Here is a 27,752-nt window from a genome sequence, read left to right on the forward strand (position 1 = left end):
TCCAGACCGCAGGTGTGAGGGTTTGGAGCAGGTCTCCTCCTCTGTCTGAGTGTGACTGTGTCCCAGCATGGGGAAGCAGGATCAGTTGGATGGGGACCTGTCCAAGGGGCTCCCTCAGCACATGGCTTTTGTGCAGAGGGGTTGGGGGCTGCTGTGGTTCTGCAGGGACAGCTGTAACAAGCTGTGCTTTTGGAAAGAGCTGGGACCTGCACTTGGAGGTCTGTCTCCTCACCGATGGGCAGTGTGCTGGATAGTTTGCTCCATTTGAAGGAATGCATACAGTTTTGGGACAGTGTTTAAGGAAGATGAGTGATTTAAAAGGAAGTAAAGTATTGCTGAAGAACGTATTTTGTCTCAGAAATACAAAGGGCAGTGTCAGCATGTGGGTGTTTGCATGCTTTTAATTCTTTGAGCTGCAATGTATACCATTTTTTATGTCAACTTTTCCAAATTAGTAACAAAACCCAAGTTTAGTCTTCAGTTACCCACTGTGGTAACTATGAAAATTGAGGCAAAACTTCAGTTGGCAAGCATTCGATTTTTTTTTTTTGAAAAGCATTTCAACTTCAGTAGGAATCATAACTATCAGCAGGTGCAGCTCATTTTCTTTGTAATTCAAAAGAAACTTCAATTTTTAACTGTATGGTTTGCAATAAGATGTTGATGATTATGCTCTTGAAACTGTTAAGAATTGCATTAATGTGTGAGACTTATAATTATCAGTTTCCTAACACTGTTAGGGAAAGAAGTTCAAAATCACTTTTGCACAGGATTCCTTCCCTTGCCTAGTAAGGGTATATTGCAGTAATTAAGATAATGTATTTTTTATCAGCACTCTCTTGGTCTGATTTGTTCCATCCTACTTGTGTTTGATGACAGAGCAGATTCAATTTAATAGATTAGCTTCAAGATTTTCTTCTGATTAATTAGTAAAGTCTAGCATGGAGGGAGTTGAAAGTAACATTTGCAAACAGAATTACATACTGATCAGATCGACATAAAACTTAATAAATACCACTTTTGAAAGCAACCATGTTTAAAGCGTCAATTTCCAAAGTTTTGCTTTTTCTATTTGGACAAAGTGTAGTGATTTATTCAATGTTAGTATGTATCTTTTCATTAAATTACCTGTAATAAGCAAGCTGCCTCTGTTTTGGCAGATTTTCAGCATGTGTCTGATGGCTCTTACCTACAGGAAGATATTTTTTCTGTCACTTTTTGTTCAAAAGGAAGCTTGGTGAGCTGTTGAGTACGTGTTTTGAAAGCACCTTGACTGACAGTCTCCAGTTATCCCAGGCATCCCCAAATGATGTCCTCTTAGAAAAAGGCACATCTAATCAGCTGCTGCTTTGCTTCCTAGTTTCTGATAAATGGATACTCTGTTCTCCCCTGACAGAAGTCAGGAAGGGGATGATTAACAACATGTCACGGATCTGCATCCAGTTATGGCAGGAGGGCCTGCTGCAGTGGGTGCTGGACAAACATACAGTGATCTTCTTCCACGTATCACCTTGGCATGACTTCTTAAGTTAAAGATCTGTCTTGAAAAGAGATGATATTTTTGGGCCTCTAGTGTTAAAATGAAAAGGGAGGTTGTCCTTTCTGATGAGATGATTCTGGTGAAGTCTCTTACACTATGGGTCTGACATTCCATGATGTTACAGGTACAAGGGGAATCAACTTGATACAGCATAAGGGATGTACTTGTCTAAGCAGTGATTATTTTTAGGCAGCAAAAGGGTTAAGTGTGGTCGTAGCTGGAAGCTGGAGTTCATGTGAGGTGTCCTGCTGGTAGCTAAGCAATGAGCTTTCCTAAACTGTTGCAGGAGTGTCCTCTGACTAATCCCTAGATAAATTGGTTGCATAGTGCTGGCTCATCTTTGTGCTCCTCTGGAGTGCAATCTGTCATGGGTTTGTAGCATGTGCTGACCTCAGTTTTCTTCATTTTTATGTGTCGGGAGATGTTAGCGACAATTCATTGTGTTTTCACCTTTTGACATTTTTACAGTCAAGAGCTGTGTTTCCTGGATACAATTATAATGGCAAGTGGTGCATTTTGTTAATTAAAAAAAGGGTGCGTCTTCTGGTTAAGAGAGTATTGGAGAATGCGTTTACCAAACTTCTGTTGAATAGGAACAAAGATGCCTAACAACTTGAGGTGTTTTGGAGTGGCTGAGCTTGCAGCTTGAACAGATTTGTGAGAATTCAGGTTATGTATAATGGTTATATTTCACCTTTGTTTGGCACGTTCCATGAGCAGATCTCAAAGTCCTCTACAGAAGAGATCAGTATCTGCATTTCCATTTTGTAAGCTGAAACACTCGGAGGGAGTGGGAAGGCACTTTGAGTTCAGCAAGGTGGCAAAAGCAACACACAGAATCCCTGAATTGGAAACCCTGGTTCTGTGTCTGATGCCTCAATCACACTAGCTTGACAATAAAATATGTGGGAATAAAGGACATAACTGATAGTGCAGCAGTTCAGTTCAATGCTCTCGATGTACAAAAATGAGCATGCTGTATTTTTCATGCCTTCCTTTCCTGCAGCATTAAGGGGTCTCTGTGCCAGGTAACAACCTTTGCATAATAACATTTGCTTTCACAAAAGGCTTCATATGTTTCAGGCACTTCACAAGCATTCACCAAAGTCTGTCTACTCTAATACTGGTGTATCAATTTCTGCTTGTATTGAAGATGAGTAAGGCCAAGGTGGTGTGCTGTGGCTGTGCCTGGATCAGCCCACAGTTAGTCCAAGACACTCAGCTTCTAATCCCTGTCCTATGCTCAGAATGTCCTCTTTTCTTCAGCAGCTAAACATGTCATCAAGAAATGCTGCTAGTCTTAAAAAAACAGGCTCAACTGGAAATATATTTAGAAATGTGATTAAAGACCTTGGTTTATTGCACTGATGTTTCATGCTTATTAAAAGTGAATGATTTTACAAGGAATTAATTTACTGCTTAGTTGGGAGCAATTGTTGTGACTCAAGGTTGCAGCTGTAGAATCCTCTGAATTGTTAATGCATGGCATCTGTGAAGACTGGGATGTGTCAAGCCAGAGCATGTTAGCTAGAGATGGTCAAAGTAAACCCATCATTACAGGGTGTGCAGGTACAACAGATCCAGAAATGTGGCTGCTGTTCCGTGCAAAAAATGACACTTGCTCTTGGAGCAAAAGCACTAGTAACTCACTTTTTCATTTCTTTTGCTTTCCCCCATCACACTGCCACAGAACAGTTCGAAGCACTTCAGTCTCTAATAATAATCCTTGGAGCTTACATAGCACTTTGCACATTCTGGGCATTTTATGAAATTACCTTGTTAATCCACGCACCAGCCCTTGGAGAGTGGAAAAAATAAATTATCTGTGTCAAGCCACACCTTTTGGGATGGACCAATACAAGTGAATTTGGAGGCTTTGGCGCTGGGAACTCTGCGATGACGTGGCTCTGCAGAGGCAGAGGGGCTTTGCCTTCTGGTCAAAACAGCACTCAAGAGGAAACTTCAGAAATGAAGGGAAAGAGTTTCCTGCAGTGTGAGTGGAGGTAGAGCACTGGGGTGGCACTTGGCAGGACTGCCTGGTTGCAGGGAAGACTTCTAGAGGAAGGTCGCTTCCCAGGGAGAGGGACTCAGCAGCTGTGGAGAGAATGGCAAGGTGTACCTGTGCAATGTGGGCTTGAGGATGCAGTTGGAAAGTAAGAGGACAGAGCAGGAGCTTTCCCACGTTAAAGAAGCCATAAGTCAAATCCAGAAATAGGGGATAGCTGAATTTACTTAGGGCTGCAAAGAGCTTTGTTATTAAAATAGTTTGTTCAGAAGGTTGACGAAGGGCAAGATGTTGCCTCCTGCCCTCGATGTGAGAGGTGCTGGGAAGGGAGCCCAGAGCTGGCTGCTGCTGCTCTCCATCAGTCCAAGAGCATTAGAAAACTGCTGAATGAATTCTTGTTTGTTTGTTTATTTATTTATTTATTTATTGAACAGTTCAATTACTTCTGTTTGAAAGGCAAATCCTGGGTTTGTAGAGTTGCCAGGTTTTATAATGGCTCATAACAGATGCTGCCTACCCTGGGCTGAGTTTCCAAGGCCTCTGCGCTGAAGGAGAGTGGCTGAGCATGCACAGCCTTGTTTGCTGCCATACACCACCACCCTTAGGCAAAGGTCAAGCTAAATATATTGCATTGACACGTGTTAAACCTCCTGGCACTGGTGGGTTTTACAGCTGCCTTTTATTTTAGGATTAATGTAGAGGCAGTTTTGGTCTTTTTTAGAAAAACAGGTAACTGTTAAAGTAACAGTGGGAGCATCACAGAAAAGTGGAGCACAACTGCCCAGAAAGTGAACCTGGGACTTAACCCTGGCAGAGGTCTGGGAGGGCAGGTCTTGGGGAGAGCACAGACTTTAAGTCTGCAAAAAAAATCCCTGTATCTCTCAAACCAAATTTTGAGCTGAAAAAAGAGGAGTGTCCTAGGGGAAAAAAAGGTATATTTTTGTTTCGTTTACAGTCACTGGTATTTTTAGGAAAAACTGTTTATTCCATCATTTATTGAAGTCAGACCTATTTTGTGAGCCTTCAGATGAGTTGTGCAAAACCTTATTCATGTTATAGCATGGATTTGTCCTTCTGATGCTTTAGTATTTTCCCTGCATTTGTCTACTGTGCATCCTCTTCCCTGCTTTGGAATATGCCAGTGCCTTGGGGACTGTTCCGTTTAGACTGCTGGGCCTGACCACCTGCAGCTGGGAAGTTCCTTTCTAAATTTCTTGATGAGTTAATCAAGCTGCTTTCTGCAAAGCTCACAAGATATTTATTACTTCAGAGAACTCTTATCCTTTATACCTGATGAAATCTGATGGGTTTCACAAAAGGGAGTTCAAAATCTTTTCTGTGGGTAATTATTCCAAGACTGAAAGAGCTGTTTGCAAGGTATGTAGTATTAGATGTGTTTTTCTATTCTGTGATTCTTATAACAGCAGTACTTCTAAATTACTTGGGAACATCAGTAAAGCAGTTACAGTGATATTTAGCACTTCCTCACTGCTTTTATTTTAAGTACATTGTGTAAACTTAATTTATTTTGGCTTTGTTATGAGTGCCTCACGGAGGGAAAATAATCATTATTAAACAGGTTTATTTAGTCATGCTCTCGGATACAAAGGCATGTGAATGTTCTGACTGTAGTACTGTGGGTTATTTTGGTCATATACTGTCACAGATAAGCAATGGGGATGCTGAGAGATTGATTGCAAAAAATGGGATGTTTACTTAGGTCAGAATTCTGTTTGTATTGCTGGAGACACTAAATCATGTCAGATGTATGTATTTGTATGCTTAAAGGGGTTTGGAAATCTATTTATGTTGTAGGGTGTAAAACATGAAACATATCTTAAACTAGATGGTTTTGGTCTCTGGGTAATCCTGTGGCTCTCAGAACAGCTGCAGCTGATGGAAGTACAGCAAGATTTCAAACCTGACAGCATTTCAGAATGAATCCTATCTGACCTTCTGACCTTTCAGCAATGTTATTAATTTTTAAGTTATTTTCTTGGGTTGTTTTTCCTGCTGCCACAATTCAGCTGTAGGATGGCAAAGCACTAAGTTCCTGTTCTGTCTTTGATGGGTATGACGCACATTGATGTTAGTGGTAGTTATGTGTGAATGCTGAGAACTGGATCTGTCCCAAATGTTCCCTGAGTCACAGGTTCCTTCCCTGGGCATGTATGTCAGGTACTTTGATCATTCAAAATTCACTGTTTTGAAAATGTAAACCAATTTCAGGCTTTACAAATTTATCTTATCACCACAGAACTGCAGTAGAAGAACAGCAGTGAAATAAAGAGGACCAAAGTGTCACTGCTGGATTAAATAAAAGCTATTTATAGTGCTCTTGCATTGAAGCAATAGAAGATTCCAATGTTTGAAGATCACAGGATGAGTTCTTTAGCAGGAGTTTGTGCTGTTTTGAGTGAAATAAAAAATGAAACTGGCATATGCAATGGGGTTGGTGCCCTTAGCCATAACCTAAACCTGTTATTCCAAATGAAAAGTCAGTAGCAACTCCACAAAAAAAACCCCACAAATCAAAAAACAAGTAACAAAAAACCGCCCAAACTAACAAACAAAAAAAAGGACAGCAAATGGGGGAGATGTCCTGAAGGTGGTGACCTTCAAACCATCCTGACAAGAAGCTTCGTAAAAACATCAGCCCCTTGGCAGTGTCCTCAAGGTTAACAAAAGAGATGATTTAGAATCAAAGGCAAAGTACTAATGTTCGTCTCATCAAATTGCCCTATTAATTCCTCTCTTCTATATATATTAAGGATTTTACACATTGATCTTTTCTGCCAGTATCACCTGTGGAATGACATTGAGACAACTGAACTTTGATATAGTTCATCACAGGCAAACATTTCAAAGTCCATATAAGAATCTTTTAAAATCAGCTGTTGATGATACACTTTTGTCAGGGAAAGATGCTGTTAACTTGAGTATGAATGGATTGATGGGAATATTGGGGTTGATGTCAATAATTCATGTACTCCTTTTGTTGTCAGTAATTCTGTATTCCTTTTGTTTGTTTTCCCAGACTGATGTTTGTGTGTGGGGGTGTGCTTATATACATTTATTTGACATTATTTGCTTTGGAGTCATGAGTCTGAAAGACAAGATCAAGTGATACATCCGATGCATGAGTCGTAGGAAGCACAAAAGCAGTGTTGTGCTATGGTGATTAAATTGAATAGCTCCGGGCTTCTTTAGTCCCGTCTGAAATGCTTATTGATGGCGAGGTTTTTAACTGTTTTAGGGTTCCAGCTTCACAGAGGAATTTTCAGTGGATATAGAGGAGGAAGGTAAACAAAGATATCTGTAGGGATTTTTCAGTCTATATGTCTTGATTATCCTGATCTGTTTGGACAGTTTGCTGTGGAGGTAATGGCTTTGATGCAGTAAGCTGTTGATTTTTGTGGGAACCAGCTTAAGTGGGTGCAGTGATCTTTAATGAAAATGGTTTGAAAATTGACAATTCTGCCTTTAATGCTTGTAACTTTAATGTTTCATTTCTCACTGTTTTTTCTTCTTTGCCTCAATGTTTCCATTGGTCATCTGAAATCACTCCATGATGACAGCTCTCAGTGGTCAGTCAGTGTTGTTGCAGCACTCTGTACACATTGAAGGTGCCCAGTGACAATCCTGCTCTTGCTTCCAATGTATCTGAGAGCAGTGACCTCATGGGAGTAGCAGGTCCTTCACAGTGAGCTCTTCTGGAAGCATCTACCATACATTTCTATGAATTACAGAATTTATAGTTGGTAGTAGTCAGTGCTATTAAAAGCATTGCATTAGGGTGCTTGCACATCCTCAACAAAGGGTTTTTTCGCCTATTGAAAGCAAGGTTATTTTTTAATAACCACTTTCTGGTTTCTTGTGCATTCTAATTTCATTAATAATCTGCAAAACCCTTTTCTGCATGTAAAGTATCTCAAGTCAGTTTGCAGCACTGTTTTCCTCAAAGCTGAACCTCCTTTGAGGAGAAGCTATCTTCAGTGTTAAATTTTGCAACATTTTTTCAAAGCATGAAAAATCCCTGCTGGTATGTAGGCTGGAATCTCAAGCTTCCAGGAGTTAGGTAAGTCTAGATCTATTCTGTTTTGGCACTTTGACAGTGAATTTCCTCCTAAACATATTGCCTGTCCACAGAATTTTGTAGATAAAGCAGAATTGTTTTTAAAAATTACCAGCCTATGCAAAAGTCTGTTTCTGCATTATTTTTGTGACAGATAACACTGCTTTAAATTATCAGTTATTTATTTCATAGTGTGTTCTCATTCTTTTATTTGTCAAGAGATAGCTGTTACCCTCCTATGATTCCTAAAGTATAGCCCTGAGAGAATTTATATAGAATATTTCTGAACCAAGTCCACTGCTACTGCAAGCAATCACATTTCAGCTTCTGAACTGTCTGGGCTTGTCATATTAAAAAGGAAGTTTTAACGTAGTTTTGTCATTCCTTTATTCTTCTGCACTGTTCAGAAATGGCAGAAGTTGAATGTGATGCTGACCAATGCCTGAACATAACATGTGGTGTTTCCATGAGTTGTAAACTGCTCCCAGTCAAACTCTTTGTGTGCTGGGGTTAAACGCCTCTTTTCAGGATAATTTGGCTTAGTATTGCTTCACTGTGATGTAGGTCTGTATTCTACGATCCAATTGTTACCCACCTTGGGATGAAAGAGGAGGACTCCACCTCTTGTCTCCCAGATTGATTTTCCTCATTTCTGGTTGCAAAATCATAATTAAAATGTTCCCTCTATTCAGAAGTAATCTTAATTTTAAAATAATCTAATTAATGTCTTTTATGCAGAGAAACAACTGCAAGAAGATGAAGTATTGCATAGATAATGGATTGTGGCATCTGGCTGCAAAGTGGTGTCGTAAAGCTGTTGCCCTTGTCTCATTGGCTGAAAGTTTTAATTTTAGTGCTTTTTTCTGACTGGTGACATGTTAAGTGCTCGGAATGTCAGGTCAAAGGTCAGGGACTAATGATTTAACTAAGAAGGTGTTATTTGTACCTGATGAGACAGAAATCGGAGAGGGTGTTGCTTCTGTATTGTGGTTTGTTTTTTACCTTTGTTGTTTTTTTTTTAATTTTGTTTGGTTTTTAATGCAGCCTGATTATGAACATTCCATTTCACATAAACACAGGTTACCTTTTAGAAGGACCATTGCTTATGCCATATCATTAAAAATAATTCTCGCTGCATTTCATACATTATCCAAGGTACTTTAATTCCAGTTTACTGGTTATTTTTCTTTCAAATTTGGCATTTTGTTTCTTTAAAGTTTAATGACTTAAAAGAGCCCTCTGCTGAGCTGGCACAGCTCAGGACCACTCCACCCTTCTTGAAAGACTCAGTATCTTGCTGCCTGTAGTAAGGACATCTGTAAGCAAAGTCTTCCATGGGCTGTGATAGTAACAGCTCATCCCCTGCCGCTGTTGTGTTTGTGTTACATTGTCCTTTCTCCTTTAAATGCTGAGTATGATCTTGGGGTGTTTTGTTGTGTTTTCCTTTCTCTCTGCCAAAAAGCAGAATAATATGCTAGAGGATGGCCACTCCAGTGTGTTAAAGCAAAACAATGGACTAATGTACTGTTGAAGACAAGAGCAGCCCTGAGCGTGGATGGAGCGCTGGCAGGAGGACACTGAGGGAGCCCTTTGTTTCTTATGGTGGCTGTAGCTGCTGCAGACAGTCATTGCAGGAGAGACAGCAGCAATGTTTGCAGCTCACACAGTGTGATCTGTATCTTCTCTAGGCAAATTTATGAGATGTGTATATGTACTTAGTAATATAATAATGGATCCGTTATTCATGAGCACATGAAGGAGTGCTAAGGAGAAGAGTATGTCTTCATATCTTATGACATGGGGGAAGGAAAGTCTGGGCTAATTAGCAACAGTATTCCTAAGGGGAAATTATTTAAACTCATTTTCTCATTACTGTCTTTGTAAACATGGAGATCGCAAGAGAGTAGGGACTGAAAAAACAGTGTGCACTTTCCATGCTCCCACACATGTCCGTCAGGCATTTGACAATTATGTTCTGACACACCTATATTTTCATGCTCCTCTCTTGGCAACAGAGTTCATTTTTTGTTGACAGTTTTGTCAGAGGTCTGTAGTACTGAGCTGGCATTCCTTGGTTTTCTGAAAACCTTTTGTACTTTGGGAACTAAGGTAAAAATAAGCTCAAGCAACAGAGGATCCATTTCATAGGACTTGAGCTTCCTGAGGTGTCATATATTTTATGGTATTTAACACATGAAACAAAGCTGGTGATCTACAAATGAAAAGCTTGTTATGTTGTTGTCTGTCTCTTGTGTTAGGCAACTCCTGAAATGAGACCAGAAGTTTCATATTTTAGAATGCGTGGTTTTTTTCTATTTGAAAGAGCACAGGAGAAATAAAAGAGAGAGCAGTGCCAGTCCTATGAAGAAATGGTTGTTTTTGACTCACTGCAGAAACTGTCTGTGGGAGAGGAAAATTGTCTGTTATCAGTTGTCCCAGTTAAGCCTGGATGTTGGGCATTAGGTTGGACTTCTCCCACGTCCTGCTGCTGCTCTGTTTGACTTGGAGGTCTCCTGACGTGCAGAGCTACAGGCTCTCTTCCCACACACCTCTGTCTACCATCTGTAGACTCTGAGAGGAGGAACAGGGAAGAAGCAAGGGGTTTTCTCCCACATTTTCCAGCTGGAAATCTTCATTGCTACTGCAAGCCATCCCAGACATAGACCTCCCTCGGGAGCCTGCACGGAGGTGTGATGGCTATTGTCACATGAGACCTCATCAGTGGGTGAGATGAGACCTGTGGCCAAGGCTGGCATCTGTGGCAGTTCAATCTTTGTAACCTGGACTATACAAACCCAATATGAAACTGAACAGTTCTCCTTTCCCACAACTTTCCCACTGAGACTGACAGCTTGGTTGTGTATGAATGTGTGAACTGTGCTGCAGTCATTCACACCTATTGCATATGTTATGTGGAAGCTGAGAATGTGAAATTAGGTTGCTTTGATCTTCTTAACACTTTGCTATTAAATTTAAAGCAGCACTCAGCCATTTAAAGTAATTTCCTTTTAACAAAATGTAGATCTGCTTCAACTGATACCTGCATTGGGTTAAACAAATGCCACCTTGGCTCTCCCAGGGATGGGTGACAGAACCAGAGGCTCCTTGAGCCTGTGGCTTTGAGCAGCACAATGTGGGTGATGGAGCTGTGCTCTTACATGGGGACTTGGCATTGTTTTTGGTGATAAGTAGCAGCCTGAGAATAGCAACATAGTCTGTAACCCAGATCCTGTGCCCACAGGCATTGATTGACATGAACCCAGGACAGAGAGAGGAAGAAGGCGACGAGGAGGAGGAACTCTCACCTCCAGGGGCCATGGGCTTGTCAAGGGATGTGTGCTGTGGATACATTATCCATCACAATCCAGTTTCAGTGAGGGGCTGGTAGTATGCAGGGATACCAACAAGCTCATAAGTGTGACGTGTCACCTGTAACCCCAATTTGAGACTAAACCACCCATTCTGACTGAGGTGGATGTGCCACCCATACTTAACCTGAAAAAAGAACATGTATATTTTAAACATGTTTGATAAATAGCTTCATCATTTCATCAGCAGCCTTTTTTTTTTGTTTGTTTTTACCAACCACAAATCTTCTGGAGGGGCCTTAGGTTACGGAAACCACAGATAGTTTCTCCATGCAAATGTCTTTGCTCCCCCTGCACAGCATTTACTGATGGCACTGGCAGGCTCTCTTGTATACGCACTGCCTGAACATGTGTGTGCCTGAAATGTTGGTCACAGTTCCTGTGCTGTAAGGGCAGCCTGGTCTGCAGCCTGGCTATACTTTCTGTGTTCCAGCCTCAGCCTTGTAAATCTTTGGGAGAAAGTATCGTCCCTCCTTTCTCCACTTTCCAGTACGTAAGGTAGAGTTAAGCTCACACAGCTCAAAGGAGTACTTTGGAATATCTTTCATTTGCTTTGAAAATGTAAAATACTCTATAAAGCAAATACGGTGTTTCTTTTAAAAGTTTCAAGGTCTATAAATGTCAATTTCTCTCCTTGGTATTTTGGAGAGTGTGTTGTTCAGTCATGCTGTTGGGGTTTGTGCTCTTTGAGTAGAGAGAAAATTGGTTTAGTAGCAAATAGAGATTTTTTTTTAAATTAGAATAAATATTTTTCACAACAAAGGGACTGTCTTCACTCCAGAGGTGCTATTTGTATCCTGAACAGCCATGCTTGAATTTTTCAGATTCAGAGCAATTCTGGGAAAAGCTGGTGATTAGAAGGACGAAAAGTTTTTGTGGCTGACTCTGCTGTTGATTTCTCTGTCTGTAAGATGGCATTCATGATCTTTTACTAATGAACACTGATATTTTAGTGGAGCACTGGACCACAGACTCTGGATAGAAGTAGCTGCAGAAGCACCTAGTGAATAGTGGTAACAGGTCCTTTGCTGTAGCCAGGTTCTCTAAAGCAGCTCTGCTGGCTGGCTGGACTGTCCTAGCAGCATCCATCCCAAGGAAGCATCCTCATTGCAGGCAGTCCAGTCAGCCATTCAGGCAGCTTGGTAACTAACTGCCTGTCTCTGCCACATGCATTTACCTTGTTGCTGTATTGCTAACATTTATAGTGGAAGGGTTGTTGCCAAGCTGGGGATGCAGAAAATAAGTGTCCTTGAGAGACCAGCTGGGAATTAACATATCTTTGTGTTTCAGAGATGAACGAAATCAGTCAATCATTGTCAGTGGGGAATCTGGAGCTGGAAAGACTGTCTCTGCTAAGTATGCCATGAGGTACTTTGCCACAGTCAGTGGATCTGCCAGTGAAGCCAATGTGGAGGAGAAAGTCTTGGCCTCCAACCCCATCATGGAGGTAAGAGAGCTACAGCACTAACCCACACTCTCCAGCTGCAGTTATTATTCTGGGTCTAGCATAAGTATTCAATAGAGAGAGCAATCCATACTTTTTAATAATATATATGAACATATATTAAAATTTTGTGTTTAATCCATTTACAAGGAGGTGCTTTAGGCATCATTTAGTGTGGCATTTTTGAAAGCCTGAGAGAAGATGGGAGGTAATGTTTCAGGATTGTTAACATATTTCACATAACAAAGTAATTTTTATATTAATACTGCTTTAAATCTCTTCAGCTTTGCAACACTGGTAGTTCCCAGAGTGCTGGACAAATGCAATTACAGAAGACTGATCTTGTGTTGTAAAATTCCAAAGAGGATAAAACTTTCAGTCTTACCCTCCAAATATGTATGTCACACAATGGAGGCAGGTAGATTATGCTCTGAAGTGAAGAGAGTTATTAAGTACAGCGAATGTTAAATTTTAGGAAATACAATTAGAGGAGAGACTGAGAAAACAAAAGTTGCATGGGAATGCACACAACTTCTTTCAGAGGAGAAAAACACATCAGAAGATGGGGTTTTTTTCTATAATTAGCTCAGACTAATATTTCAGTTCTAGAAATTTTTCTAACTAACTGTAGCTAAGTCCTAGAGCTATTGGCTTGGGTGCACAGATGTACTGTGAGAGGACATGTATAGTTCCTCCTGCTTCAGGGTTCCTGATCTCTGGGAAACTCAGGAGCTGGTGTAATTCTGATGTCATAGCCAAGCAAAAATTTCTTAGACTCATCCGAATTGTTTCTTGTGTTTTACCGACATGTGCAAATTCAAGTTGTGGCTGAAGTTAAGGAACTATGTTAAGAGGTGATTCAGCAGAAAGCGTTGGGAGAATTTCTCACATGCTTATGCCTGTGGACAACCTAAGAAAATGCTTAGGACCAGTTGGTAGATGTTGGGCATCTCCGTGCAGTAGTGTGAAGTATTACAAGTAAATAGAGGGCATGCAGTGAAATGTGAAATGCAAAATGCTGCCATTGTTTTTTTTCTCAGATATTTTAAAAAATGAACTGTGTTTTATTCCTCCTTTCCTCCTGGCATGAGGAGTCCATGATACTCAAACTATAGCTGCCCCGTCACAGTTGTGTGTGTCTGTCCTAAGGTAATTGTGCCTGGCTTGTGGTGCTGTGTGGTGTTTTGAAACTTCAACAGAATAAAACAAGCTGTGCTGTGATGGGCAGTGACTCATCCAGATGTCCAGCTATGTGAGGAAGCCAAGGATGCTGAGCCTTGCCTGGAGCTGGACCCGCTCCAGTGTTTGGGGCGCAGCCTGTGCCCGGGGGAGCAGCAGCAATGTTGGAGGTGTGAGCTGAGCCCAGAGCACACCTTGCACTGCTCCAGTGCTTGCAGTAACTGCAGCACATCATCCCGGGCCATGCTGAGATTTGGTGTGTGGATAACAGGGGTGCTGAGAGCCCCTTCTGTCTCCCCCTGCCCCCACAGTGCTGGTCCCTGGGGCCAGGCAGGCATCCACATCCTCACCATCAGCCTGCCATGGGACAGCTCTGGTGAGAGGCTCTGCAAGACGTGTCTGTGGTTGTCTGTTTGCTGGGTGAAATGCAAACTTTCTACAGATTTCCCAGTACCACTTCTTTTGTTTGGTCTCAAAGCCTACAGCAAACATCCTGCTCTCCAACTCCTTGGACCTCACCTCCCAGCAGGTGGCCATCAGCTCACCACTAATTGTCTGAGTTAATTTCCAAAAGCAAGGAGGTTTAAACTGAGGACTAAAAGTGAGCTTTCCATCCATACCTCTTTTCATTCGCTAAAAATCAATGATGATGCTTTATTTTTATTTACTAGGGATAACAACAATTTCATGAACATGAGTATGCCTACATATATATTTCAATTACTTTAAAGATTCTTAAAATTGGATAAAAGGTATCCTTTTAATCTCCAACACTTAAATTTTAAATAAGCTTTAGAGTGAGTATTGTAAAATCTGGTGTTCAGACAGACTCTGATAGCATAATTAGTGTTTTGAATTCTTCAGTTGATAAATAAGTAGTAACACAAATTAACCCATATATTTTAGGAAGAAAAAGAATAATTTTTTTCAGAAATAGGAAGCTCCTCATTTGCTAAGGTAACTGTAAAATTAGGAGCAGAAGTACATTTTATTTTTTGGTTTCTATTTGAACAACCTAAACATCATTTTTTTATGAGCTACCAACATTAGTGTCAGAATTTCACATCTTCTTTGCCTACTAAATACTCTGTAATGTCAAGAGACCACTGTTCATTTCTCACAAATATTTAAGTGATTATTTTTGTAGTCAGTATCTATATAGAGCTTTCCTTGTGCAAGTGTTGAAATGGACAAGTCTTAAAGCACATCTTTATGTGTAGCTTCCTGTCTCATTCTTCATTACTCTCTATGGCAATGCAAATGGTGCAGCTTCATATGTACTCTGGTAAGCAATCTTATAATCCCAGAGGCTTTCTTAAGTATTTTTATCAGTAATACCCTTCAAAGCAATAATTGGTTTCTGAAAATTCTGTAATGTTATATTGCTACCATCAACAACAAAATATATTACAGGAGCAATAATTTTAAAAGACAAGAATGCAGTTCATTCTTGTACGTTCAGTTTGAATTCAGTATCTCTTAGAACTGCGGAGATGCAGCTTGTTCCTCGATCCTTTACAGCCACTGTCCATCTGATGCCCACTTTGACATCTGCTCAGCTGAGTGTGTGAGCTGCTGCCACTGTCATGGAGTTTCTGACAGTCTAATCCCCACTTTCCAGTCTGTACCAGCTGGCACTGACCCATTCAGTGGCCTTTTCCTTGCAGATTTGGAGTACTCAGGAGTGCTACTTGTTCTCATTTGTTTTTCCCGAGTTAATTTCAGTGCAGGGTTCCTGTGGATGGCTACATGAACTGGGAAACCAGGACATGTATATCGTTACGGTGCACCTCAGGGTTAGGTGCTTGATGACATACACAGAGTGGCACGTGATAAAAGGCAGTGTGCTGCATCTGAATTCCTCCTAAAGCCATTCCTTTTGATACAGAGGTATCTTTAGGAATTTTTTGGAAGGTGAATTGCTGTGTGAAGTTTAAAACATGGTCTAATTGAGAAGAGAAAACTATTTTCTTTGATGTTCAGCATGTTGTGATTTGCATGCCTTGAGTTCTGATATGTGCAGCTGGCTCCTGTTGCAGGGTGAACCCTGATGCTGATGAGGTAAGGCATTGATACACAGAGACTGTGTAGGAAGCACAGTTGTTATTTGCCCTGGGCATCCCAGACATGAACTATGGAGAAAATGCATGAAATATTCTTTGCTGTGTATGAAGCTGTACTGAATTAGTCTGAGAAAGTTAGGCACTCAGGGCAGGATTAAAGGATGTCCCTAAGTCAGTGACCAAACTGCTATGGAAAGGGTTCACTTTCAGGCAAATGACATCAGTCTGTGCATGTTAATTTTTAGATTATACTTAGGCACACAGTAAAGATATTTTTAGATTATATGTTTGCAGAAGTAGTTTGAAAATGTGGTGATTAAAGAATAATAATAATAACAACAAACTGAACAGAAGGGCTGTTTGCTGACTTTTGGTTTATGATAGCTAAACCTATAGAGGTTACAAGTACTGTACATATATCCATACACCTACATATGTGAATATATACAGCTGAAATAATTGTGTTACAGTTTTATTAGGTCCTTGGAAAAAATCTGTGTGTACATGAGCTTTCTGGTAAGACTCTTTATTTAATTTTAAAAGATTTCAGAGAGCAATAAAGGATTTTTAGCTTAAAATTAGACCATGTGGAAGTGGAATAATTGTTAGGAAGATCAGCTCCTGATCTCACATTAATGAAATAACCATATTTCGATGTAACTTGTTGACCAGGCAGAGATTGTTCTTTATTAAATTCTTGATTATCTTTATACCAGGATTGAATTAATGTTGTTAAGTGTTTATGAGCCATGTAAATGATTAAATAGAGGTGATAATTTCTAAAAGCTGTCTAACCTTTACAAATTTCCTTTTTTCAGTCTATTGGAAATGCCAAAACTACAAGGAATGACAACAGCAGTCGCTTTGGGAAATACATTGAAATTGGTTTTGATAAGAGGTATCGAATCATTGGTGCTAACATGAGAACTTACCTCTTGGAAAAATCAAGAGTGGTGTTTCAGGTAATACTGATATAATCTCTTCATTTTGTTATTTCATTCTTAAAGCAGCCCACCATCTCTCACACTTCCTTTTCATCTTTGCCTACCTTATAGTATAGAGCTCAGTAAAAATGGACTTAGCCTTGACTGGATGCATAAAGGTTTAAAATAGTAATTACCGTTTGTACCATGTAGGAATGTTACATGAAGTTCTGTTGTATATTTCATAAATGAAAGATTTATTAGTTTAGCTGGAAGAGAGTATTTTTCTTTTTTTGTTTTGTTTGATGTTGTGAACTTGTGTTGAGTTGGTCATAAGTCATAACCTTCTGAGCTGTGTTTGTCCTTAATTTTAAAATTCAAGCTTTGCATTGGCAAGGAAGATACTCCCTTTACCAGCTTACTAAAAATGCTGAGGTGAATGGTATTAGTTATTTTTGGAAAATGAACAGCTTTTAAGTATAATCATTTCACCCACCCATGGAATCCTGATCTATATTTAATAGTTATCCACAGTTCTGAAAAGTGAAATCATACTATTTTTTGTAAGTGAAAATGTCTGCATGCTTCCTGGTGTTGAAAATGTATTAAATTAACCAAGAAGGAAATGATAGATGCTGATTTATCTTTCCTTTTTCCATGCAGCGTGTGTGCTCTTAATGTATTGCTAGAGAAAGCATTATCCATAGTAATTCATCTCTGCTCATGGTTGTTTCTGCCACTTGTTAAGTGGTGAAAAATAATTAATTCCTTTCTTTTTAAAGGCAGAAGAGGAGAGAAATTACCACATCTTTTACCAGCTTTGTGCCTCTGCAGCATTACCCGAGTTTAAAACTCTACGATTAGGTATGAAATTCAAGTTCATTGTGTTATGGCATTGTACAAAGAAGCATCTCTGAGCTTTTTGAGCCATACAGCTAAAAGAAGAATTGCTGCCTTTTAAATTCTAAACTCTTAAACCTTCAAATACTGAAATATATTGAAAATAACTAAAATGGCAGATCTCAGGCTTTATGGTTTTCTGATATAATAAAAGTAATAGATTTGGTTATTCAGCAAACTCTAATATACTTCAGTTGTAATCACTGGGACTTACTATGTCCTGGATTCCAGATTAGCTTTCCAGTGGAGAGGGTGAAATTCTCTTCTCTTGGTCCTTTAAAACCTTTTTTCATTGTTCCAGCCAGTAGAGAATTTTACTCTTTCTAGTATAAGCACCTGAAAAGCTTATTTTGCATCTAAATGCTTTCACTCGGGCTGTTACCAACAATTAATTTATCATCTCTGCTAACTTGGTGATCACAAAACTGAAAAGTGAAATTTTTCTTCTTTCAAATTAAAATATTGGTAAAGGAAAGGATGTTAATTTGACGGGAATTGGTGCTTTGTAAGAGAAAGGCATAATGATGACCGTAGGACTGGCAATTACCTTATAATTTAAAAAAATCATATAATTCACATATATATGAATATATAGAAAAATTTATATATTCATATAAATTTCAGGGCTTCTTGCATATTTTTAAAAGTCAGTGGAAAGACTGCACTGCCTGTCAGTGCTGATTTCTGAAATATTGTTCTGGTTCTAAAGTGTTTCTCTGCCCTTCTGCACCATCCTGGCACATTTAGGATTCACATCTGCTGACACAGGAAAGAAAGGAACTGATGTCATTATAACTAAAGAAGCCATTTAGCAGGCTTTTCTTTCAGCATTCTTGGAACCTGAGCAAATCAGAAGAAAAGGAGTCTTTTAGTGCAGCTACAAGCATGGCCACTGAAACTGTAAGAGTTTACACAGCACCCAGGAGAGCTATTGCTCTCGCAGTGGAGCCCAGTGCTGTCCCAAGTGGTATCAAGTTCTCTGTTCTCCAACCACAACTTCTCAGCCAGAAGGGATAACAGATACTCATAAGAATGAGCCAGACTATAAAATAAAAAAGAGAAGAAAATGGGCAAAATATAGTATATAATATCCTGATGCAGTAATAGAGTATTACTTGTCACGTAATTCCAAAGTGCTGCTGCTGTCAACTCTGCACCTGCTGCTTGGCCCAGACTTGGAGAATAACTGCTTCCAAAGTGGTTATTCCACAGATGTGAAAGTCTGAACCAAGGTTAGGTAGAGAATACACTTGAGAGTCTACTGTAGGAACCAGGTAGCTTAAGAATACTTATTTGCACTGTTAAATCTTTAAAAAATCTTCTCTAGAATAAATGTGTCCTATGAGGCAGAAGGCAAAAACATACTGACGTATGTCAAATCATGGATTCTGCCAAGAGCAACTTAATCATGACACAGCTTTACAGATGTGCTGTGAATTTCTGCATCCATATGTATTTTTTTTCTATTACAGGGAATGCAAATTACTTTCACTATACAAAGCAAGGTGGAAGCCCTGTGATTGATGGTGTTGATGATGCAAAGGAGATGGTAAACACCAGGCAGGCCTGCACTTTACTAGGTAATTTGAAAAACACAGTCATATTCCAAATCTGATATAATAGCAATAGTTTTCTACATTGTGTGTATTTACTTCATCTTCTGTTGTCTTTAAAAATAGGAGAGTTTGATAAACTTTGGAACTGAAATACTTGTATTGCATTAAGAAGATATTTAAATTGCAGTGGAATCACAAATCTAGTGTAAGAGGAGCAAGCATTACGTGAATATAAATTATGAATTCCCGTGGTGTAGCATATACAGTGTTGGAGGTCACTGACAAAGCACTTTGAAACAGCAAATTAAATTATTCATTTTAATGGATTTTTTTTTTCATCTAGTTGTAAAATGTTTTTAATAGAAGTGTAGTCAATCAGTACTGTCAAGTCTCAGAGTCACACACAGCGGTCACTGCTTTTCTCTCCTTAACAAAATCAACTGCAGTTCTCTCCATTCAAAACATTTTATGCTTCCCTTTTCAGGGATTAGTGATTCCTACCAGATGGGAATTTTTCGAATCCTTGCTGGCATCCTTCACTTGGGCAACGTGGAGTTTGCATCTCGGGATTCTGACAGCTGCACTGTTCCTGTGAGTAGTGGATGAGCTGAAGAGTGTGCTTTCCACTCTGACAGCTCTGCCTTCTCCTTGTTTGCAGGAACCTCTTCTGAAAAAGAGTAGTAATGTGAAAATGGAAGGAATGTGTTTATTTCTAATTTGTTAACATTTTCACAGTTCTTTTTGCAGGTGGACTGAACTCTTCTCAGTTTAGAGGCTTTAGACAGTACTCTCTGTATTATAACAGTGGTTATACAAATATAACTGTAATTGATCTGTCCTAGAAAAGTCTACCAGATAGGCCAACTTTGAAGTCCTGAGCAGGTGTCTAGATCTTTATGTTCTTACATAAATATCTTCCCTGCTCACAGTAAATGCTTTGCTGGATAGGGTTTTTTTGACATTAAATGCCAAAATGTCTTAAATAATTACAAAGCAAATGCTTTGCAAAGTCCTCTGGGATGTCTAAACATGAACATAGGATATAGAGATATGATTTATGTGACTCAGATCTAAGTGTCGTGGTTTTATCAGTTCTTTTCTGCCTTCGTGCAGTCAGCAAAAAGAAGTACATGGTCTGATTTGAAAAGCCCTCCTCATTCAGTGAGGGCCAAGTCTTCTTATCAAAGTCTGTATTCTGGAGATGAGAAACAAAACAAATCTGACTGGTCACTCTTCTCTGCTTTGCATTCACAATTACCGGTTCCTTCCTTCTTCTTTTTGAATGTCTCCTGTTGGACTGCACAGCCTTAATCTTTCTCTCACTTCAAATAATAGCAGCACTTTCTAGGCTTTTTTCTTATGTCACTCTGTCCTTTTCTCAAGAATTTGCAGTGGCAGTTTCTGAAGCTGAGAATTGGTCCTTCATGGGGCCACAGGGGATCGTGTGCCAGGTCCGACACCTCCTGTCCATGGGATCTAATGGATAGCTGCTTTGAAACCACAGCAATAGTCCAGCTCTTTGGCATGTCTTAGAAAGGTTCCCACTACAAAGAAAGCTCATTTAATGATCACAGCCTGAAAACTGATGAGTCACAGGACACGAAGAGCTTGCGTGTGTTGTAATGAATATCTCTGATGCAGGAATCCCAATGAATGAGCAAGTACAAAGCTGCAAGTTCCTGTGCAACCCTATCCTAATGTGACAACACCCAGCAGGCAGTGGTGAATGTCTGCTCAATGGCATTGCTGCCTGAGCCGAGCTGTTCTCTGACAACAGCCCTGTCATCCCAGAGCTCTATGCTCTGCTGGGAAAGCTCTGGTGTGGTGATGCAATAGTGGTGCTTCAGGGAGCTCAGCAAAGGGCTCCACATGTGAATGAATCAGGTTGTTTAATGTCAGCTTGAGCAACCCTAATGTGACACTCTTTTGTGCAGTGTTCATTATTTTTATTATTATTACTTTATTGTTGTCTTTTGAGCCAGTAAGACATGCTCAGTTAACTGGATTTTGGAGGTGTAACAGCACTGCCGTGGGAGACCTGTATGTTGTAAGCCCCAGAAAAGTCAGAAGGATGTGCAAATGAAAGGATAAAGCTGATGCACTCTCAAGCTACTGGACGTGTAGTGACAGTCCTCTGCAATCTGTCCTTGTCAAGACACTGTTTGTCAGTGTGCTGTTGAGCCACTGGGTGCAAAAGAAGTGTGATGAGAAACTAGTGTTCTGAGACTTCCTTAGATGAAAGGCCTGCATGTCCTTATTTCTAATGGTTGGTTTATATGTTAATTGCAAGGAGTAGTATATTAACTCAGAGTGGTACATGCACTGCATAGATTTTTATGCAGGAATCTTATGTAGCCATCTCAGAATGCAAGCCTTGCTGGTTGACTTTACCCATTTAAACAAAGGTCCATTTTTTCACTTTTGCAGTCTGATTTAAGACATTTATGTGCTGCAATCTCTTAGTGTTTGTCTCCAGAATTCAATGAGAAAATACTATGTTAAGTATTGAGACCAGAGCACTAAAGCACTTCCACGTTTCCTCTTCCTTTTTGGCTTGGGCTGTGATGCCCCATTGCCCATCACTCCCTGCCATGGCTGTATGTGGGCAGAGGAAAGCACCACTCAGGAGCTGCAGTCCATTGGGTCTCAGACTGTTGTAAAATTCAAAATACCAAGTCCATCCCTGTGAAGCCAGGTGATTCATTTTTCTGCAGGCTGCAAGTTCCCTGTGTGAAGCATTTCACTGAACACAAGTACAGTAAAATAAATGCCTTTAGGGAAATTTATTCACAAATTTACTGTAGGGATGTGAAGGTGGTAAGTGGGTAGGGAACTCTTTACATTTTGGAGGAAGAAGAGCTGAGGAAGCTGCTGCAGCTGCTTATTGTAGGATCACTGCAGGCAGTCAGCACTTCTGGTTGCATGATTGTGTGCTTACTATTGGTAATATTGTTTCAAGACCTAATGAGACTCTTTTTGTTAGCCCAAGCATGAACCCCTGACCATCTTCTGTGACCTCATGGGTGTGGAGTATGATGAGATGGCCCACTGGCTTTGTCATAGGAAACTCGCCACTGCCACTGAAACCTACATCAAGCCAATTTCTAAACTTCATGCTATCAATGCCAGAGATGCACTTGCCAAACATATCTATGCTAATCTCTTTAACTGGATTGTAGATCATGTGAACAAAGCCCTTCACGCTACTGTGAAACAGCATTCTTTCATCGGGGTGTTGGACATCTATGGGTGAGTTTTTGTCAGAGATGTGACACTCTTATGTAATTATCTGACTGCAAAACATTTTTGTTGCTGCATGGATTACACAAAAACCCCCAAACCCTTAGCCTGCTGCTTCTTCCAGCTGCAGGAAGTAGGTGTTTAGTTTTGACATGCTGTCCAAGATCTTTGTCATGACTTTGACATTTATAGTGGGATTTCAGATTTGTGTCATTGGTAGTTCATTTATGTATTGCATTGTGGAAATTTACAAGGGAATTGTCATCTCGTGGCTCTCCAGGAACATAAGGACAGAGTTAATTAATGTGCTCTCCAGGAACATCAATCCTTTCTGTGAATTCCTTATCCCTGCCTCGAGAGGGAGCATCACTTAATTGCCCATGTAGTGCAGTTTGCCTTTTTCCTGTGTGTTTTGTTGCTTGATTGTGTTGTTTGTGCCTGAAATAATTGAATTAATTTAACCACTACACTAGTAATTTTGAGTATATTCATATTTTAGATTTGAGACATTTGAAATCAACAGCTTTGAACAATTCTGTATCAACTATGCCAATGAAAAACTGCAGCAGCAGTTCAATATGGTAAGTAGGAAATGACTGGCATTTCCTCCTCTTTTACCCCTCACCCACGTCCATTCTGTTAATTGGGTCCCCAGTGGTTAGGATGAATTTCTTCAGTCTATTAACCAGCCGTCCTGGCCATGGGCTTTGAGGGATGGGGAAAGATCGACTATCTCCTCGAAATAGATTTTATGACTAACTGCTGCTCTGGGACTACTTGAAATTCCGATCACAGTAACAATTATAAGACAGAAGCAGTGCTTGGCAATTAAGACCCTGAGATTGCCTGTCAGTGAGAGCACCATGTGGATGAAGTTGGAGTTAGTGGTGTCTCCATAACCTCCAAGAGCCCCTGGATGGGCAGAAGAGAGCAGAGCTTTGCTGCTGGAGATTTGCCGCCTGCGCTTCCTCCCTGGTGTTATTTTTTGAAGCTTTTCAGCTGCATCCTGAAGTTGATGAATGACGTGTGGCAGAAGGCAGCTCTTTCCCCTCCTCCGGAGAGATCACGATTCTCTCCTCAGCCTTAGTGACGTTTGCAATTACATATCTTACCTGCATAATGATGAGGCAAGTTATTTCTGCCAGGTCTGTTGCTAAGCTCTGCTGCAGCACCAGCATAGCTTTGAACTCTCTCGATGAGCATAACTCCCTGGCAGCATGTGCTCACAGGACCGGATCCCCTGCACCCCTGTCTGTCCCAGTGTGTCAGAGTGCTGGAGCAGAGGCTGGGCTTTCTTGCCCTGGCATGCCCATTACATGTTGATTGGGGCATGGCTGGCTTCAGCTCCGTGAGCAGCATGGCTTAACTGCTAGGCATGAGGTATCTCAGTTTTCTGAGCTCTGCAGCAAAATCTAGTCACTGTAAGAGCTGTAAAGGTTCTCTTCTTTAGTAAAGATCACTGTCCCTGTGCTTCCTTCCCTCTCACTGTGAGCACCCACCACACAAAGGTAGTAGTGATGGGGCTGTTGTATTGGTTCCCTGCCAAGCTATCAAACCCAGCACTGCTGGACATGGACCCATTGGGTTGCCATGCAGGTACAGGGGTGGAGGTTGCTTTCAATTAAAGCCCTTTGTCTAGTGGTAGCCAACAAACCTTCAAGTGCCACCTGGGTTGGCCCAATCCTGACTGAGGACTGGCTGCCTGGGGACAGACCGACCTCCCTGCGGCTGCCTGGCACCTACAGCATGCAAGGAGAATCAGGTCTGAAGGCATTTTTCTACACGTAATTGCTAGTTCCTCCACACAGAAGAAATGGGTTTCTGTTTTCTTTCAGGTCTTAGGTTAGATACGACTTGCCAACAGAATGTTGCCATTGGCTTTCCTGTCAGGAATTAACTTGTTGTGTAATGCGGCCATTAAGCAGTGGGGTGGGAATGGCTCCCATGGGCACGGTTAAGGAGCACTGCATTGGAAAGGATGGTGATAAGCTAATGAAATACAAAGGATAAACTGCTTTGTCAGGGTAGTTTGCTGCTGCTGCATGGCAGATGTGTGCCAGGGAACTGTGAGACTCCTGGGAGCTGTGCACCAGCTCGGGGCAGCTGGGGACAGTGTCACAGGACAGGTGACACCCAGACCCTGCTGCTTGGTGCTGGTGGTGGGGCGAGCTCCCAGCATGGGCCTTCCTGACACAGCAGCATTAAGTGTGCAGAAAACTGCAAATGGGGGATGAAACATCATCAAAAATAACTGGAGTCAGCAGTCTTTTTGTTTTTTTAGAGCTCTTGTGCTATTAGGACTGTAGTTTTCCTGTTTAATATCTTATTCTGTTTTTTCCTGGAGTTTTAATTCATCTTCTATGCACATTTCGTTAAAGCTGCACTGGTTGTTTGTGATGATATTTTTGAATAAATATATAAGTACATGGTTATTGGTCTTCATACCAGATAAATCTGTCACAGAATTTTGCTTCAAGGATTTCTTGTGCTAATATTCCTAGAGTTATTCTTGCAAGTTTTTTGCTGAGGCGTAAATTTTAATGCAATGCGTCATCTTAGAAAAAAGTCAGCAGCCATTTAAGAGGAAATGGAGCTCTGTTCTTTTACAAGGAAGCACAACAGTATTTATAGGGAAATTTTACTTGAAATAGAGCAGTGTTTGTAGCTTCCAAATCATAAAAGTATAGCACATTCCAATTTCTATGTTACTGTTCCTGCACTTGAAGCTTTTTCTGGGGTTTGTGTTGGTTTTTTACAAGAAAAAAAGAGCTTATAGTAATTGTGAGATAATATGGCAAAAAAATTGGGGAAAATAGACCTTATTTGCAGAGAATATGGAGCGTTTTAATTTAGTTTGTTGTTTTTTAGGCCAGGAAAAAAGGTTAATTTATTTTTCATACACTTACTTGTTAAAGAGATTATTCAGTTGAACTAGTGTGTCACTTGGCAACCTGGATTCATGTGCCAAGATTAATTCAACTGAGAGTTCTATGTATTTATTCTGCATTTTATTTCACAGAAAACTTTTCTTTTGTCCTGTAGCATGTCTTTAAGCTGGAACAAGAAGAATATATGAAGGAACAAATACCATGGACCTTGATTGATTTCTATGACAATCAGCCTTGCATCAACCTCATAGAAGCCAAAATGGGAGTTCTGGATCTGTTGGATGAGGAGTGCAAGGTGTGTCTTTAAGGGCTTTGATAGAGAAAGAGGTCATCAGCTGTCCTGCCTATGGGCCCTTACAGGGGAAGGTTTTCTGCAGACAGCCAATCATTTTGACACTCTGCTGGGGAAAGCATTTGGAGAACATACAAACAGAATTGGCAATTACAGGATGAGAAAAAAACCTGTTTTAGTCATGCTTTTTCCCCATTCCCCCACATCTTGTATCTGTATTTGTTCCTGGGTCTCTAATCAACCTTTGTTTTGACTTTGACATCTTTCTCTCTCCTGAGCATAGTAAGTGTAGTCTGTGGTCCTGTCAGATTTCCCCAAATTGCCTCTCACTTTGTGTCTCACCTTTTGCCTTTTATCTTGGTTTAATTTATGCCAAGCCATATACAGCGGAAGGCCCATGGCATCTGCTTCAGTGGAAACACAGCTTGGGGTTCTTGTATATCTCAAACCATCACAAGAAATCTCCAGTGGTGGTGGATGAGTTCTGCTCAGTCAGATAATGTGCCTCTTGGATCCCCACCTTCAGGTGTGTGACACTGGGAGAGTTGTGAGTGTCATATGTGTCACAGCAGCTACACCTGCCAGTATTGAGTGTGAAACAGGCAAGCACACGCATGGTTACGCTTCCTTGCTTGTGGCAGTGCTGGAAAGTCAAGGAGCTGGAGTTTGAAAGCAAACCACAAAGTTTTTCTCCATTTTCTTAGTTTCTTTTGCTACTGTAAAGTTCTCAAGACATTTTAAATGGCTCTGTATTCCTCTTTCATAGATGCCAAAAGGCTCAGATGACTCTTGGGCCCAAAAACTATACAATACTCATTTGAATAAATGTGCACTGTTTGAAAAACCACGTTTGTCAAATAAGGCTTTTATCATCAAGCACTTTGCTGACAAGGTAAGGACCCTTCCTCTGGTACCGCTTTCTGGCTGGGGCATGGGAGAGGATTCTGGGGCATGGGAGAGGATTCTGGGGCAGGCAGAGACTGGGCACCATCCCTGGCTCTTGTAAAAAGTGAACACCCAGTCAGGAGGAGAAAATTGACCTGGCAGCTGTGCAGAGCCAGGAACACAAACAAGAGCTCCTGACTCCCGTCACATGCTGTAACCACTAACCATCCCTTTTCCAAACATGGAAGCTTAGTGTATTTGCAGCTCTCAGCATAATTGTATCAATTCCAGTTATGCAACAGTAATGCACAAAATAGGAAATCATGTATCTCACTCATTTTGGCTAAAGAGCAGCAATGAGACAATGCTGGTTTTGCTGCCATCTCAATGTGCAAAGAGGAAAGACGCTAACACACCCTTTTTATCGCTGGAGCAGTAAGTGCTGCTCCCACCCTCGCCTTGGCTGCTCAGGGAACAGCTATTTCTAGGAAGCTGCCTGAGGAGTGTCTCAGTGGAGGAGTGCATGTGTTCAGCTCCCACAATGTTCATTAAACTGAGCAACTCTTCAGGTTAAAACAAAAAATTTTAAAATCCCTTTTAATGCCATTAAACAAAGAAACTCCCTGTGAATATTGTCAACTTTGTCAAAAAAACAACTTGTAGGAAGCTCTTGTATTCTTATCAATAGGTGTGTACATGCTGATGGGGGAGCTGAAGGCCTTTTTTTTTCCCTCCACTTTGTTTCTTCCGGGCTCCTGAATTTATGCATAGAAGTGGAGTCCTGTTCTTGTTGCATCTAGTGTTGCCTTAATGAAGGCAGCAAGAACATCTCTGTAACTGTTTGGATTGATCAGTGCTGTTCTATTTGGTGGATGAGAGAAGGAGAAGGATTTAATTAATATTTCATAATCTGTTCATTAGGCTAAACTTTGCTATTTGAAAGTGAGTCTTTCCTAAGCCTAGTCTGAGCAGCAAGGGCCAGGGAAAGGTAAAAGCAGCTCCCAGCAGGTAGTGGCAAAGCTTTAAGCTCTGATGTGCTGTCTGTGCTAAGAATTTTATGTTTTCTGTGTGCTTACCTGAATGCATAAAGACATTTTGAAGACAAAAAATCAAGCTGCAGCTGGCAGGTCAGCAATCTCTGTGACCTGACATTGTCCTCTCTGGATAAGGCAGGGATTCTGCTGCCCTCTCCTGGCATGGTCTCCCACACTAAGAACCTGAATGGTGCCCCAAGTAGTGCTCAGAGTAGACTTTCAGCTGTGGAGAAGCCTTGGGGACATCCTTTACCTTCTTCCCTCCAGGAATTCTTTGAAGTGTTTTGCAGCTCAGAGTATAATGTCGTTGTGCAAGCACTGATAAATAGACTTTTGACAATAGTTTTGGTTTTCTTTCAG

General features: G+C 40.7%; 1 protein-coding gene across 9 annotated transcripts in view; it reads left to right on the forward strand.

The window, feature by feature from the left end:
- Window positions 1–27,752, forward strand: part of MYO5A (myosin VA) — a 97,836-nt gene that overhangs the window by 30,438 nt on the left and 39,646 nt on the right. For all 9 annotated transcript variants that reach the window (XM_071568744.1, XM_071568747.1, XM_071568749.1 and 6 more), the window contains exons 5-13: window positions 12,279–12,435; window positions 16,493–16,636; window positions 17,380–17,461; window positions 18,970–19,077; window positions 19,538–19,644; window positions 22,037–22,302; window positions 22,793–22,874; window positions 25,336–25,476; window positions 26,240–26,365. In XM_071568744.1, the coding sequence (XP_071424845.1) occupies window positions 12,279–12,435; window positions 16,493–16,636; window positions 17,380–17,461; window positions 18,970–19,077; window positions 19,538–19,644; window positions 22,037–22,302; window positions 22,793–22,874; window positions 25,336–25,476; window positions 26,240–26,365 (1,213 nt within the window). The remainder of the gene's footprint in view (window positions 1–12,278; window positions 12,436–16,492; window positions 16,637–17,379; window positions 17,462–18,969; window positions 19,078–19,537; window positions 19,645–22,036; window positions 22,303–22,792; window positions 22,875–25,335; window positions 25,477–26,239; window positions 26,366–27,752) is intronic.

Source organism: Pithys albifrons, chromosome 13 (genome assembly GCF_047495875.1).
Source record: "Pithys albifrons albifrons isolate INPA30051 chromosome 13, PitAlb_v1, whole genome shotgun sequence".
Classification (NCBI taxonomy): Eukaryota; Metazoa; Chordata; class Aves; order Passeriformes; family Thamnophilidae; genus Pithys; species Pithys albifrons.